Source organism: Xenia sp. Carnegie-2017, unplaced genomic scaffold (genome assembly GCF_021976095.1).
Source record: "Xenia sp. Carnegie-2017 unplaced genomic scaffold, XeniaSp_v1 HiC_scaffold_21, whole genome shotgun sequence".
Lineage (NCBI taxonomy): Eukaryota > Metazoa > Cnidaria > Anthozoa > Malacalcyonacea > Xeniidae > Xenia > Xenia sp. Carnegie-2017.
In genome coordinates, this window is record NW_025813484.1 from 8,059,249 (window position 1) to 8,076,748 (window position 17,500).

The 17,500-nt window shown below is 33.8% G+C and overlaps 2 protein-coding genes across 3 annotated transcripts; both read right to left on the bottom strand.

Annotated features, from left to right (window-relative positions):
• Positions 1–6,241: 6,241 nt before the first annotated feature.
• LOC124443524 (interferon-induced very large GTPase 1-like) lies at positions 6,242–9,094 on the bottom strand. The gene has a single exon (XM_046993977.1). The coding sequence runs from the start codon at positions 9,092–9,094 to the stop codon at positions 6,242–6,244; it is 2,853 nt and encodes a 950-aa protein (XP_046849933.1).
• A 284-nt stretch (positions 9,095–9,378) lies between these two features.
• Positions 9,379–17,404, bottom strand: LOC124444371 (interferon-induced very large GTPase 1-like). 2 transcript variants are annotated; one of them, XM_046994968.1, is made up of 3 exons: positions 17,310–17,404; positions 15,276–15,413; positions 9,379–11,072 (listed from the first exon to the last, which is right to left on the bottom strand). In XM_046994968.1, exons 2-3 carry the CDS (start codon positions 15,403–15,405, stop codon positions 9,379–9,381), a joined length of 1,824 nt encoding a protein of 607 aa, XP_046850924.1. In that variant the 5' UTR covers positions 15,406–15,413; positions 17,310–17,404. The 2 variants fall into 2 exon arrangements, with proteins under 2 accessions (XP_046850924.1, XP_046850923.1); XM_046994967.1 differs by lacking the exon at positions 17,310–17,404 and having other exon boundaries at positions 15,276–15,661.
• Positions 17,405–17,500: the final 96 nt, after the last annotated feature.

Here is a 17,500-nt window from a genome sequence, read left to right on the forward strand (position 1 = left end):
AGTAGACTAGTTGAATTAAATATCTCTTTATATAAATGTTGCGCGTGAACACGAGAAACAAAAATCGCCATAATGAAGCCTCACCATGAACATAAACTGAACATATTTGTGTGAACATAAATATGTTCAGTTAATGTTCATGGTGATGCTTTAGTAAACTTGTAATGTCGGAAATGCAGTTTCGAAATCTCGTTTGTATTTTTTAAATTACACTTGTTTTAGAATTTGGACTTTGAAACTATACACTCAGAGTGACTTTACGCTTAATCTTTTCATTAATAACTGACACTTCGTTGCATAAGCGCATTCAGATAACGGTTAAGATAAAGACAAGGTAACACTTTCCTTCAAACTGTTTCATGAACATTAATGATTTCCACGTAGAACATCTCAGTTATATAACTAAGTATACATCAGTGACTAACAACAATTATCATTTAAATAAAAATACATAACTAAGAACCTCATGCAGAGTGCATGATAACATCTTCATGAAAGCCGCGATTTTATGATTTTATGTACAGCGTTTTTTTTACAATATCCTTCTACGTGTGGTCTTTTATCTTTGCCTCAAAATTCAGGATTTCTAGCGTTTTAAATCAGCCAAAACTAGGCCATGCTGTTCTAACTTTAGAAGAATTTTCGCTTGCTTCATTCTTTATAAAACAAATTTTTAAAATATCCTTCCAAGCAAAATTGCCATATTTATTATCATGATAATTAAATGCTTTTTTATGGTTTGATACCAAAGCTTTTGGTTTAGCTCCTCGTCCCTCCCGTTGAATAATGGAGCTAATACATGTAAAAAATGTAGCTATTCGTTGGGTTTGTCGTACCTTGTGGTAAAAGAAAAACTTGGTGGATCTTCATATTCCTCATCTTTAAATTATTTCATCGCTTAATAATCTATTTTCTCATCAAAAATTAATGCTTTTCATTAATTTGGCAGCTTTGATTCATTGAAAACTTTTTCATCTCTTTGTGTGGAATTTGTGAAAGCAATGCCTATGATCTAGCGGAGTATTTTTATCTTTTTAGTAAAAAAAATTGGAATAACAACATTCTACACTGACATTGGCAAAACAGATTTGCTTTTCAAAACAACACCGTCAGACCGAACGGCAAGATTAAGGATTTCAAAACTGAAAGTATGGTTCTTCTTCGGCGAATTGATTCATTAAACATTAATGAGTTCTAGGAAGAACATTTCAGTTTTGTATAACTATAACTATATTTATCACTAACCAAAAATTTTTACTCATCTAAAAATGCCCGCCAAACAGCCTCATGCTGATGCAGAGCGCAAGACTACTTTGAAAGTTGTCAATAGAGCTTAAATGTGCTTTGATGCCATGTCAAAGTAACCACTTTGGTGTTTACTTCAAAGTTCCGACAGTAAACAGAGCATGAAATTGATGAATGTTTTTGGTATTAATTGCTTATATGATCGAGTGATAATGTAAAGCATGGTTTTTAAATTGCGAACGCTGTAATATTTGTGAATGCGAATTTAAGATGTACAACTAAAAATATATAAGACTATCATGAGGAATTTCAAACAATTTCTATACTTACAAAAGTAACTGTTTATAATGCTTACCTAAAGTTGAATAAAACTAATTGTTTTAAGACAATATTTAAATTTGCTACACAACGAAGTCTATTTTTGATAAAATCAATTCCGCAAAAAAGCTATCCCTTTTATAAATCTTTGACAGAACATTTACTGTCCTACAAAAGAAGTCACCCATAGCTTTTTCCTTGTTCATAGTATCCTTCACGTTGATGTTCGTAAACGCCTATTTAAGATGTTTACTTTATGTCATGTTATATATGTTGAAGTTTTGTTTCATACAGCCAACTACCTCAAAAATTTAAAGTTGCTAAAGTTAGGATCATATAAATCTTAAAACTTCTGGCATCAATGATATCTTACATAATTAGTTTAAGCTACAATATCATCAAAAATAGTTTCATTTAAAATGAAAATATCCGATAGCTGTAGATTTGTCATGTTTTTATGCCAGAAAATATTTGAGAATGCGATTATGATTTACAAGTAGACAGTAGCAACATTTTTATATAAATGTAGATTTGTTGAATTAAATATCCCTTCATATAAATGTTGCGCGTGGACACGAAAAACAAAAATCGCCATACTGAAGCATCACCATGAACATAAACTGAACATATTTGCGTGAACATAGATATGTTCAGTTAATGTTCATGGTGATGCTTTAGTAAACTTGTAATGTCAGAAATGCAGTTTCGAAATCTCGTTTGCATTTTTTAAATTACACTTGTTTTAGAATTTGGACTTTGAAACAATACACTCAGAGTGACTTTACGCTTAATCTTTTCATCAATAACTGACATTTCGTTGCATAAGCGCATTCAGATAGCGGTTAAGATAAAGACAAAGCAACACTTTCCTTCAACAAACTGTTTCATGAACGTTAATGATTTCCACGTAGAACATCTCAGTTATATAACTAAGTATATATCAGTGACTAACAATTATCATTTAAATAAAAATACATAACTAAGAACCTCATGCAGAGTGCATGATAACATCTTCATGAAAGCCGCGATATAATGATTTTATGTACAGCGTGTTCTTACAATATCCTTCTACGTGTGGTCTTTCATCCTTGCCTCAAAATTCAGGATTTCTAGCGTTTTAAATCAGCCAAAATTAGGCCATGCTGTTCTAACTTTAGAAGAATTTTCGCTTGTTTCATTCTTTATAAAACAATTTTTAAAATATCCCTCCAAGCAAAATTGCCAGATTTATTATCATTATAATTAAATGCTTTTTTATGGTTTAATACCAAAGCTCTTGGTTCAGTTCCTCGTCCCTCCCGTTGAATAATGGAGCCAATACATGTAAAAACTTTAGCTATTCGTTGGGTTTGTCGTACCTTGTGGTAAAAGAAAATTATGGTGGATCTTCATCCTCCTCACCTTTAAAGTATTTCATCGCTTAATAATCTATTTTCTCATCAAAATTCAATGTTTTTCATTAATTTGGCAGCTTTGATTCATTGAAAACTTTTTCATCTTTTTGTGTGGAAATTGTGAAATCAATGTCTATGATCTAGCGGAGTATTTCTATCTTTTTAATAAAAAAAAACTGGAATAACAAAATTCTACACTGACATTAGCATAACAGATTTGCTTTTCAAAATAACACCGTCAGACCGAACGGCAAGGTACCACATTCAAGCTGTCTAAAAGTTGTCAACTCAATTGCGTCTAACTTTACCACCTTTCATATCGTTATGAAAGAAAAAAATTCATGATCACTATCGCTTTCACTAATAACACTATCAATCAGAGAACATTTGGATATGGTCACATTACTCACTCGGAGAAAGGACATTACGGGAAAGTGATGTTCTGTAGCGAAAACATATTTAGTAGAGTGTTTATTCAGAGCAACTCTCCAGGAGTTTTTGATATTTTCCAACCTTGATAGCAACATCGTGATTGTTTCCGTTGCAGGTAAAATGAAAAGAACGCTATATAAGCCGAAATTACCTAAGTCCTACAGTTACATCTTGTTCTAGAAAACTGTCCGAGCAATGAAAAAATCTCGCTATGATATATGATTAATAGCTGCCATCTGAATACATTTTGCTTTCTCCTTGAACAATTTACATGGCTTTTAAATCAATTTGAAACATAAAATGCAGGAAATCAAAAAATATCACTTTGCATGTATAAATAAAAAAGTATAAAATTGTAATGTAACCTCTTCTGAATTGCAGTTAAACATTTGTTCGTCTAAATGCAGGAAGTGCAGGCTTGTCACTTATTCATTAGTTGCCTGATTAAAATTTTCTTTTTTTCATAAGGCGCAATGAAATGCTTATAAGTTTTAAGAAAACGAAGGTGCTAAATAGCTATGAAGTCTTCTTCTACGGTACGTCTGCCAACCGAAAGTACAAGCATTGAAGTTTCCACGTCTCAAAGATCCATCAATACTCGAGGAAAAAAGACTGTTTCTGAATGGATGAAATTATACTTGTCGAACGTAACGGGCGTGTGGTCTATACATGATGACGTCATCATCTTCCTTGACTATGTACTAACTTGTCAGGCTCCAAATAATAAGTTTTGATGTTTCTAGCAAGCCTTAAACAAAACAAGACTAATATGATCAAAATCCTCAATGAGACCAACAATTATCAGAGAACAGTTTAATTACAAAAAAAAACACAACAATTGTTTGTTACTACATAAGGCATCAAAATGGAGAGCAAAGCAACACAAACCAAATCAAAGAGTCTCACCACATTTCAAATTCCAATGTTTCCAAATATGTCATCAGCTGCTAAAATTGTTTTATCCCAACTTGGATGAAATGCCATTGCCATTATTCATTTTGGAACATTTTGCAACAAACACACATGATTACAAATACTAATTAAACTTTAACCAATTAACTATTGACATGAAAAAAGTAAAAAACTACACCATGGTTGATGGTTCATTCTTGCAAAAAAAGATTTTGCACGATTACGGCACATATATAACTGTGCATGAAATAATTTACCGAGAACAGTTGCACGATGTTCTTGTATATTGGACAAAACAAACTATCCTTTCATTTTCCACAATTTTTAAACTTTGTCTATGAATTTTCAAACTGAGTAGTCGTTGTACGTCTTTTGTTCATTAACTATGCCAAGTAAAATTAGTGGTATTCCCCTCTCTCCTATATTTATTCATAATGCTACGAAAAAAACTTTCCATCTTTACATAACGCATGAAGACGGAAAAACTACACATCCAGTTTTCCACATCTTTCCTTTGAAATTCGTGATTTCTATGTATGCATAGCTTCATGCATTATACAAGCACCAGAATTCTATCTTCATAAGAACAGAATAATTAGCCATATTTTTCATCAAACTACAGTTTTTTAGATTACATTGCCATCCTAATGATGCATATTTAATGCACATCATTAAGGGTACTTTCCACATTGTTTTAATAACGTTTTACATTTATCATTCAATTCGTCATTCTATTGATCTGAAATTCACACAATAAACGTTTGAAAATGAAATCAGACAGAACGCATATCGGTGTTAATAATGACAAATTCGTCAATACGATCCTTAATCTCGCCCGACGATGGAAGTTGATCAAAAAATTCGATTGTCATGCGGGAGTATATTCTCGCTTGTTTTAGTTGCACAGTAGTTTCAATTACAAGTTATATACATGACAATCAAATATTGTATTAGGTAAATCAAATGACAAAATATACGATAATAGCGAAAAAATAAGTCAAGTTAATGTTTTTAAAACTTACGAAAGCTAAGTCACATACATCACAATAAATTTATGAAATAATCCTCCCAACGAGTATCGATCTGAATGTGTTTTTTGCATGTCTTAAATCTTGTGTCATCGAAGAGAAGCATTTACATCGACTTTTGCTTATCTATTTCTGTATCAATTACAAACGTTCAATATGCTGTTGTATTCCTTCACTTATGATAATTTTGAAAATTGCTATTTCATATCTCCCGAAAAAGCGGAGATGTGAATTAGCAATTCACTGAATAGGAAATCAAAACACAGTTTACAAGCTTTTCAATGACAAAAAGTAGCTATGAAATTGATTACGCTAACCGCACTTACTTTAAGCATGTCCAACATTAACCTTAACTTTTTAAAGTAAAAAGAAGCTTAGTGCAGCTATCCCCAGTATTTCTTGTCGGTCAATATAACATATCAAACAACGAATAAAAAGAATTTTACAAAGTTAAATAATTAAAAACTGCTTTATGCTTGTGTGTGCCACAGTTTCAAGTCACAGATAGTTGGTATCATTCTTCCTTCGTCCTCACCGATGACTGGTCTTAAAAATCTCTTTCGATCAGAATGATTCTCTCTGCATAAAGACCTCACTCAATATCCACCAGCACGTTGATGTGACGTAATCGTGTTCTAAATGTTCTACAAGTTATCACCACCAATTAAGTCGACAGAAAACAGTAAACAGAAGTCGTTGCAACATCAGTAGATATTGTGTCAACATTTACATACAGTTTATATCATCGTAATGTTCAGGTTACTCATGGCATTTATCTAAATTTAAGTAGACTATTATTTAATGGAAATTTAAGGTTTTTATACAATAAACTGATGAATAATTCATTGGGTTTTTTATTGACTAAGTTATAAAAGACAAATCAATCTTTAAGCGATGCCTTGAACAGAAATTTCAGAGGTTGTAGATCTGCTCGAGTTGTTCTTTTGCGTCCTTGAAGGTTACTTTTCTCCAAGCTGAAGGAATAATTGCTTCCTTTGCTTCATAATGTTCGGCTAGTTCTTTTGAGAACTTTACCATAAACCACTGCCAATACTTAGAAGCTTCAAATGAAGGATCTGGAGGAATTGTCCACGATTTGTAGTAATCGTTTACTGACTGATAATCTTTGTAGGGATGTGGTTTCCAATCTGTTGCATGATTTTGAAATTTACTTTCTCCAGCTACGTAGAATGTGCAAATTCCGCAAGATAAAATTTTGCTTTCGACATCACCATAACCTGTCAGGCCCTGGGGACGATGTATTCGTGTTGAGTGGTTACCTGGATGGCCTTCAATAGTTTGATCACACAAACCTTTACAAAATGGACAAACGCACTGACAGCCAAACATTGCAGGGAACAGATTTTCATGTGGAGCTGGATCCCATTTCCTAACAGTTTCTTTATGCACATCAGATTCTGCCAACGTTTTCACAAATTCCGAAACTCTTTGACGAATTTTTGTGTCGAATACCTCAATATCTTTCAAATCTTCATCCATTGTGGCCACACCAAACATCTCATTCGTGATTGCAAGAGTAGAACATTTTAGCACAAAGTGATTAATCCAGTTTATCACTTTAAACTTTCCACCTTCTAGTTCAACTTCATGTTTTGCTAACTGACTGGCAAATTCAATAGCAGATGAAATATTTGACTCAATCTTTTGCGTTTCCTTCTCTACCAACAATTGAACCAAAGAAGGTTCTTTGTTTAAGCAATAATCTTCCACTGATTCCTGCAATTTACCCTCCAGAAATTGAACTGGATTCTCAAAATACGGAACGAATAATTTAAACATACTTCGTTCTCCAAGTTGAATTAAAACACTGGCATGATAAGGACCTTTGCTTTGGAACATGCTCTTTGTTAAAAGTTCACCAGTCACAGCAGGTCCCATAGTCTTGTTAAGCTCTGATTTGATAGGCTCAAGAAGTATATCGACCAGCGAGTTAGCAGCCAAAACTTCTTTCTCCATTTCGTTGCAAAGATTAACAAAATATGTTTCAAGCCTTGGTCTCAAGTTCAGTTGAAGGTCGCGCCTGATATCTCGTTCTTCACAATAGCGATGTTCCATTTCATCAAAAATTTTAACAGTGCGTGCAAAGGTGTAAATTAAAATATCACAAATCAACTCTTTCTTAAATTTAAAGCATTCTTTTTCAGCTGCTTTTTCTATAGTAGAGGTTACTTCATGGTACATACGTGTTAGGTGATCACGAGAGTATCTAACAGCAGTTTTCGAAGTGTTCTTTGCAAAGACAATTCCTTTAGAGACAGCTTCGTCTTTGATATTTTTTGCAAGAAAAACGGCTTCAGTTTTTCCAAATCCCACCAAACTCCCAACCTTCTGTAAAAAAGATTTCTGTATAGAAAGCTTATTCGCATCAATGAAAGGATCCACCCTGTCAAAATTCACAATATTATACTCCTTATCGTTAAGTTTTGAATTCATATCAACAACAAAAGCGTGATTCGTATCACAAAGCACTTCTACCATTTCACTATTTACGTCTTTTTTTTGTTCTTCGTAAGCAGGAACCTCTTTGATCCATTGTTCCCATTCTTGTTGAAATGCTGCCTTGCACTTTTCCATATCATCTGTATTCTGACCAGACGTAATAAAAGTTCTGGCTTTTTGAAGAAGCTGTTTTTCGTATTTTAGTTTCTTCTCTTCGACTTCTTGTCGCTGCTGCAAATGATTAAAAGTGGCCTCACAACTTTTCATTACAGTCAGTTGATGATTTTCTTTATACTGCAAAATTCTGTTCATTATGTTTTCCTTCCATTGTTCAAGGGTTGAGCTATCTTCACTGCTTTCAAAAAAGCTCTTCATAGAATTTTCCATTTTCTTCTTGAGGTCTTCTGCCTCTTTACGAATATTTATTTTGCTTTGTATCCATTGTTCATAACGTTCCTTTCGCGTTGTGCATCTCTTCAAGTCTACTTGTACTTTTCTTTCAACTTCAGCCATTCCGTTTACCAAATTTTTAACATATTCCTCAAAATACTTTTTGTCTAAAGATGTAAAAGCTCTAACTTCAATTACATTTCGGAAATTGAAAATGAAATTTTCCTTCAGCATAGCTTCCCACAGCATGTTTACCCTTTCACGGAATACAGAAATATCGTTTCTACTTAGTACCTTCGAGCACATTAAATGAATTATATTATCTTTCACTTCTTGAACAGCTCTACCATAATTTGGGTTAATTGGAGCCATGGGAGGGCTTCCTTTCAAAAGACTTGGGATGTAAAAGACGTCTTCGTTTTCGTCAAATGCAATGATATCATCTAATTTTTGAAACTCTTCTTCGCAGTTCTCGTGTTTAGCGGCAAGCTTCGCCATTTTGTCTAAATCTTGTTTCAAGTTGTGCCGATCTGTTATAAGCTTATCTTCAGCGTCTGTGGCAGCAACATTTTGATGGACGATTTTACAAGTCTTCTTCTCCTTCACAAGTTTCATTTTCAGAAAAGCATGAACAGCCATTTGCAAAAACTCTTTCATTTCATTGTGGTTTTCACCAAAGATATTGACAATCGTGACATCAGCCACACCAATAGCAAATGTTGCCAATTCATTATCATGTTCTCTCAATTTTGGATCAACCAATCCTCTCAAACCTTCTGTGTCAATGATCAATATATAATCAAAATTTGACTCAGATCTAACTTGTTCACTAACTGGAATAAGACTAGCAAAAGCACCACGAGTACATCTTCCTGCACTTACCGGAAATTCCAAACCAAACATTGTATTTAACATTGTCGATTTACCGGAACTTTGAATACCTAACACAGAAATTACGTAAATTCTAGAGCTTTTTGTTTTGCGTTCCAACTTTTTAAAAACAGCATCAAACCATTTCATTGGTATGTAACCTGAATCACCATCCAGTAATTCCAAGGGATGACCAGATAGAAGAATCTCAGCTGCAGCACCAGCATAATCAATCGTTACAACATTCGGCAGTTGATAAAGTTGAGAAAGTTCTCTAATGATATGCTCCAAGCCAAACGAAGATCTTGATATTGATGCTTCCAATTCCTTTAAATGCTTTTCTTCCTGAGATGGAGCCTCTGGCTCAAAATCAAATTTTTTCTTTTTTTACGAAAGGAAAGTGAAGCCTGGCGATATTGTTGATGCAACTTTGTCATCACAGAAAGCGACGTCTTATCTAACGAATGCTTTACTCGATACAAATTTCTATTTCGTTCAGCTTCATCCAATACAGTAATCCAATTAAGAAAATGAATGACGTCGTCATCCATCCTCTCAAAAGAACACAATTGAGCATCTCTTTGTTTTTCAATTTCTTTATATAATTCATCGGTTTCGTTTTGCCGAGTCGTATTTTCATTGCTACGACGAACTTTTGGATTAAGTTTCTTCCTTTCTAGGTCAGCAAAAGCTGGTATATGACTTTGTAGCTTAAACAGGTTTTTTGCTTCGTTATACCCCGAAGTTAGCCAAGTTTCCATAGTTTTTCCTAAGTCGACATAAGGCTTGTCATCATCAAAATAAACGCCACTTTCTTTTAACCATTGTCTGAGTTCTACTAAAGACTTCACTTCATCCTTTTTTATATTGCGCATAATAGCCTGGTGAATACTTTGAAGAAAATTATATTCGTTTGGCTTTTGTGCTTTTGTGAAAAATGATAATTTTGTAGAATGTTGATTTTTCAAACCGTTGTAGAATTTCTTTTCTTCTTCTCGCCTTTTTTCGTTGAAAATGAGCATGTTTTTGCCATTGAGCAGCAGAGCATCATTCAAGAAGTTTTTCATGTGTTCGTCACGCATTTCTGAGGGCAATAAAATACACAAGACGTTTGACAACTTTCTAAGTATATTAACTTGCTTCTTAAAATTTTGGGCATCTCCACGTAGATTGGCAAAACAGATTTCATTTTTTAACGCGTTCTTGTCACATCCACCAGGAAGATACCACACAAGTTCAACCAAACCATCAACGACTTTCCTTTTAACATCACCACCTTTGATGTTTTTATGAAAAAAGAATTCATGATCACCATTACCATCGCTGATAATCTTATTCATCAGAGAAGATTTAGACATGGTCACATTACCCACCCGGATAAATGACACTACAGGAAATGGATGTTCTGTTGCGTACACCTCTTTCGCAGTGTTGTCAGATGAAGAACATTTCCAAGACTTTGTTATTGTTTCTAACGCTGAAAGTAAGATTGTTACGCTTTCTGTCGGCATGTCAGGATGAGGTAAAATGAAAGGAACGCTGAGTTGACATGCACTAAGTTTAACTGCTATATCTCGTCGTAAGAATTCATCCGAACAATGAAAAATCCCTAACAATGCATCCATAGGGTTAACCCCTTCAAAACTTTCACTTTTTACTTTATCTGAATTCATCTCATTCTCTTTACCATCGTCATCACTATCACTATCAGAACCATAATCATTTAATGTATTGTAAACTTTGCCAGGCTGGTTTGAATTTAATGGTTTCAATGTGAACTCACGTGCATGGTAGTCAGCAATCATTAGCGTTTTAAGAATATAATTTGGAATTTGATCACGAGAAGTCAGTCTGTCGTCAGTAAACGTTTGATTGTCGACAGTGCGTGCATGTTTCAACGTAAGTTTTGACTCCGGCAAGAAATTTAATTTAATGCATTGTGATAACGTTAGACTTCTGATTCTACCAAAGCCATTTTTTAACTCGTCTACTTTCTCTCTAAAAATCCCATTATTTTCAGAATCTAGAAAAAGAATCATTTCGTAGTTTTGCGTTATTTGTATTTACTTTCAAAAGCAAGGCATCGTACCATCCTCAAAATGAACTAAAACCTGACTCTAAGTCGTAATTATTGTCACGCACAATTAAAACACACTAAAATCAACTTACTTTGATAACAGATAGACAGTTAATGATAATTTTAATCCTATTAACGCACAAATTTACCTGAGTGTATCCAACTGTCGCGGGTAAAAAGTCGCAGGTCTAAAAAACACTTTTTTGCATGGAAAAGTTTGAAAGAAGTCGATGTTAAATTCTCAGGAATTCTTTATTTTTATGTATGCCTACTTCAATGTGCTCTATGAATCAACGTTCTCTGCTGTCAACATTAAAAATATGTCACTGGTGCTTTGGATATTTACGATTTGTGTTTATTATACTTATCCAAATATACAAAACGATGCGTTGTTAATAACAGGAATTATTATTAGTTTTGAGGGCCGCTAAATTCTCTTACAATTGAATTTTTAAAACCCAGTTCATAAATTATAAGATATGGTTTATTTATATGTATAACTTGCACTCTTCCACGACTATAAATTTGCTTTTCTCAAGCAACTAAGTTCTTCATTACCATTAAAAGAGTTGTATCCAAGTAAATCTTAAATGGTTAGTAATGCTTGGAATAAAAGCTAACTATTTTTTCGATAGTGATTAGTGGATATAACGTATGTATATTAATATTATATTTGGATACATAGAACAAAGACACGATGCCTATGAATCAGGATTTTACGCAACGCTTATGAGGTATTTATATTGACAACAGAGAGCATGTATCCTGGTTCTAAGTGTAGAGTACAGTCATAACAAATATCAGCCATTAATTCAAGTTTTATTTGGATACAACTCATGTAAAGGATATAAAACATGTTATTGCTAAGTAAAAAAAACTTGCCAATCGTGCGCAAGGAAAAGTGGAAGCGGTTTTACTTATATAATCTATCCATAGCTTATGAATTATGATCCTTAACGAAATGTGCTTACACCTTGAAGTGGATGTACGGAGTTTTCAACGGCAATGTCCGCAAACCTTGCAGTCTCTAATTATAGAATTACATACTGGGTACATTGGGTATATCATACATGTGTTGGATTTAAACTTTGAAGTACTTCATTGCTGTAATCGTGCATATAGTTGTGCACGTACCGACAGTCAACAAGTCTAGGAATTACTCGTGTACAACTAGACATGTTGTTAACATGACACTCAGAAGCAGGGGCGGATCTAGGAATTTTCAAACATCAGTCATAAAACGTCGGAGGCACTCTGCGCCGGGGGGGGTCTGAGGCATTCTCCCCTGAGAAATTTTGAATTTCAGAACCTCTAAAATGCCATTTTCAGCGTTTTAGAGCAATACAAGATGTATTTTGTGGGCATCGTTTTTCGGTAAAAACAACACATTTTGCTTACGTTTTTTTCAAAAAAAAATGAAGTGAACAATACTTGAATGTTTTGCCAAATATTTAGGCTCATTATCATGCCAAATATATGGCTCATTAGCATGTCTAGGAACGTAAAATTTATTTTACAATAATGCTATTCAAAAACAGATATAGTCTTTAAAAATTTCTACCAAGTTGTCAGGCATAGACCCCCCTAGAGACCCCCATTCAAACCTCTATGTAATAAGTTAAGTTAGAAATTTGGTACTACAAGTGACAGTTCATAAATATAGAAAAGCTCAGACTTCAAACCATGCAAGTTTATTGTAACCCTTTACCCATCTCCACATCAGAGCCAGCAAATTCACTTTTTGAGAAAAAACTCAAAATTTTTTCTGTCAAAGATTAAGAAAATTATCAAAGTGAAAAATTGCAGTTAAGGACAGCTTAATGCCATGAATGTTTCTTAGGCATTTCACTAGACTATTATCTTCTGTAAGTATATGCAAGGTGTGCTATATAGCAATCACTAGTAGCATTGTATTTGCAAATACAAACAGAATGTAACCAACATGTCTTTAATTATATAATTACATGAATGTTAAAATTGGTTCATGTGTCATGCTTACTGGTTATGATAAATATCTTTTCATATGATCAAAGCTCTTTAAATGTAAATCTGAAATAATTTAGTTTAGAAATTATACTGATCATCAGAAAAATTACCTAGTGATCATGAAAAATACTTTGCTGTTTTGCCAAATTTCAAGGTTTATCTGCATACATTGGAAGACATTTTTACTTTATAGAAAATGCTATTCATACATCAATAGCCCTTTGGAATTTATGGCAAACAATCTGGTATGAGCCGTAGATTAACACACCTTTACATCTCTACATGAGGTGTTCAGTTAGAAAAGGGGACAATATGTGACATGGGACAACATTTCATGTATGTGAAATACTCAGGTTTAATACCATTCCAGTCAAATTGTCAAAATAAAAAAGCTTCATGGATCATAAGACTCAAAATCACAGGTTATAGTAAACAGCTTCTCATGTAATCAATGTTAGTTTTCTCAAATCTTAAACAATATGTAGTATAACTGTCCAATGATTGAATGATCAATGATCATAAACTGAAAAGCCCCAAACATTTGTTTATGATAAAGTAAATAATAGTATGGCGCCTTATGGCTACAGATTTTTTTGTCCATTGAAATATATTTGCAGAAATGTAGGATTTCGCTGCCATATAACGGCCACGATTCCCCAAGCATTAAAGAAATCATAGCTAAAAGTCCTTCGGCAACAACAATTTTAGAAGCATCAATCTGCTTACCATACGCCATATTAACATAAATCGCATCACACACTCGCATAAATTGACTTTGATATATTGCATTCATGCATACACTTCACTTGTCCTTTACTTACGATTTTCGATGTAAATTTCTGCTGATAAAACTCAAAACAATGTTGGCTTGCTTTTGAACATCAATGACTGAAATGTCGCTCGCGAGATCGTCTTTGCCAAGCATTTACAATTCATCCATAAATTTTTCACCCTCTTGAAAAAATTCCCAGTTTGGAAAGCAGCATTCATGTCAACATATGAATTTGTGAAAGATTTCCATAAATTCCATCTGATTGTAGTTTAGTTTCTATCATGCTTATAAAAATTACTATGAAACGATCAAACATTCAATTCAGACAGTGAGCTTGACTATGTTAGTTCAGTTGGCTATCAGTCGAAATCGGTCAAACCAATCACAGTAAGACAAAAATTCAAATGAACCAATTGTAAGATAGCAATTGGACTCCTTATAGGTCCGGCCACCCTATTATCGGTCGAGATTATTCCAGACTGTCCACTGATCTGGCCATTGACCAATAAAATAGCGTTTCTGGCGTTCATAGACTCCTTTATAAGTCGAACCAGTCAAGCCACCCCGCTTATCAGTCGGTTATTCCAGGTCAATTAAAATTCAACTGATCTGGTTACCAAGGAGATATTCGTTGCATTAGTCATTAGTTTTCAATAATAAATAAAGCTGGATTTTTATCACGAAGTAAATGCGATAATAAAGTAAGAATAATTAATGAATTTTTAACTAATATGAATAGGTATTTTTGAATTTCAAACATCAGTCGCGCGACGGATTTGACATACTCTAGATCCGCCCCTGCTCAGAAGATATTGAATAGCATTGCTAAATTTAAAAATTCGTATGCATTGGAAATTGAATTATTTATAGTTATAAGGGAAACGCAACTTTCCAATAATCGGAAAGTGTAAGTTATACTTATGATACACACAATGTCCCAGTATGTAAATTCTATAATTAGAGACTGCAAGGTTTGGGGTTGGGGACATTGCCGTTGAAAACTCCGTACATCCACTTCAAGTAGTAAACACATTTCGTTAAGGATCATAATTCATAAGCTATGGATAGATTATACAAGTATAACAGCGGCTTTTTCTTTCCTTGCGCACGATTGGCAAGTTTCTTTTACTTAGCAATAACATGTTTAATATCCTTTACATGAGTTGTATCTAAATAAATCTTGAATTCATGGCTGATATTTGTTATAACTGTACTACACTTAGAGCCAGGGTCTATAAGATACACTTTCTCTGTTGTCAATAGAAATACCTCATTAGCGTTGCGTAAAATCCCGACTTATTGGCAATGTATGTTTGTTCTATGTACAAAAGTTTGTCCTATGTACAGACCTGCGACATTTTACACGCGACAGTTAGATACACTTAATTTACCTTTGCCATATTCTTTGTATTTATTCACATTTTCCTCTTTGATGCTACTAATGGCGACATTATCTGCCCCGTTATCTCCTAACTTTCCCTTTTGTTCATTGATGTCATTTGATGGTTCGTTTTTACTCATGGCTTCGCCTATATTGTTGTCGAATACAAGCAAGATTTGTGAGCAATTTATTGTCGCTTCAAATATATTCATTATGTATAAGGAGCTCATATTGAAATCAAATAGTTAGCTAACATTGCTCTTTTTTAGCCATATATAGTTATACCAAAAAAATTTAAGTATTACGAGCATTATTTTTCACCTGGTACTTGAATGAGCCAATAACTTTAAACGATATAGAAGTAGCTATTAAGATTTACCTCTTGATATTTTTTTAACGCATCTTTTTCATTAAAATAAGCGTCCAACGCGGCGCTTTTTTTCAAAAAAATTCATCAGCGATACACTGATGTTTGAAATTTACGATAATAACGATATTACGAGTGTGCAATGAAGGACAAAGAATTAATGTTTCACTACCATCATCATCATCAATCAGGGCGCCAAAAAGTTAAGGCAAAAAGGCAAATGACAAAATATTTTCTATACATTCAAGACTATGATCTTCATATTGAACAGTTAAAAATTAAAGTAAGCGTAAAGCCCCGAGCCCCCCGAACATTTTGACTAAACATGCGCTCGATACGAGACGAGTCAAGTTCAGGCCAATTGCACACCTTAATAAGAGTGGTGAGCGGTATTGAACGGTGTTAAGAAAAGTTTCAACTAGCTCAAATTTTTCACTCAATGGCGCTAAATATTTTTTTTCTGTCCCGCAGTCCTTGATGCATACCTCAACACTGTCTAGTCAACTTTAGTGCGTTTATTAAACAGCACACTCAACAAATTTGAGCTTACGCATGCGCACTGTGCATTATCAATAATGGTGACGCGTTTGCTCTTTTTGCTGAACTCAATAAATTGAATATATAAAGCAGTATATAAAAAGTTGCTCAGCATCGTGGAATATTTTATTCCATGACCCTATGTATTATCACTTTAAGCCTAAACATGTTGAAAGCGTTTTTGCACATTGCTTAACATCACACTACAAGCACAAGACAATTGTTTAGCACATGTTGAGAAAACTTGTTGAAACCGTTCCACGGGGCTATTGGTAATGTATTATGTAAGTGACATCTGCCGTTTACCATGGATGAAGAAAAATACTGAACTCAATCGGGAAAGTCATAAAAATCATAAGAGCATATTATTTTGTTGTTATTCAATGATAAACTTCAAACATGGTCGCATCATTAAACACGATAACAAAGCTGTATTTACTTGACACGAACCAAACATGAAGTTTCAAAATGTTAAAAGAAAAATATTACGAATGAAATGGCAGGCTTGACATTCCAGTTTACTTCATACCATAAACATGTATCGCATTGTTTCACAAGTGCTCACCTTACGATAGGACAAAGCTTTTCTCACGCTTTAAGTGCTCAATTTGTTTGAAAACAAATTATACATCGGTTTGCTAACATATTAGCACCGCCATGTTTAAGTAGTCAGGTCTTGTATCGCACTGTGCACCAACGATATCATTTGCGCATTATACGTAAGTTTAGCACCATCAACTCATTCTATTGAGGTTAAAATAATTTTAAATAAAAATTATTTTAAATTATTTTTCCGAAGTAGCTTAACGCAATCAGCACATTTTGAAAATCCTTGCTATAATTTATAAATACTTAAAACAAGATACATCACAAAAATTTAGCAGTGCGTTTGAGCCTATAATGTTGGTCTATATCAACAAGAACTAAGCACACACAGACTAGAGCATTAGTAGTCTGAATACGATTACGAAAGTAATATACGCAGCATTAATGCTCCTACATCCATGCCTTAATAGATACATTACTATAATCATTCACTTCAGTCAACAAAATACGCATTGAAGCTGCCCACGTATCTATAATTGACATATAGGCATAAAGACATAAATTGTGATAGCAATAAAACGCTAATAAACATACCTGAAAGCTGCTTCGATTCTAGATAAAAAATATGTGTTTCTTTTGCTAGTAGATGTAAAAAAACGATAGAAAATAGCTAAAGCAGTGTAAGACTGCTTCCTCGTAAGTACAATTGCCAATTCTTGGAATATGAACAATTATGAGGCTGAGACCACATGACCGGAAATATTGAATAACGATCAGTTTACAAT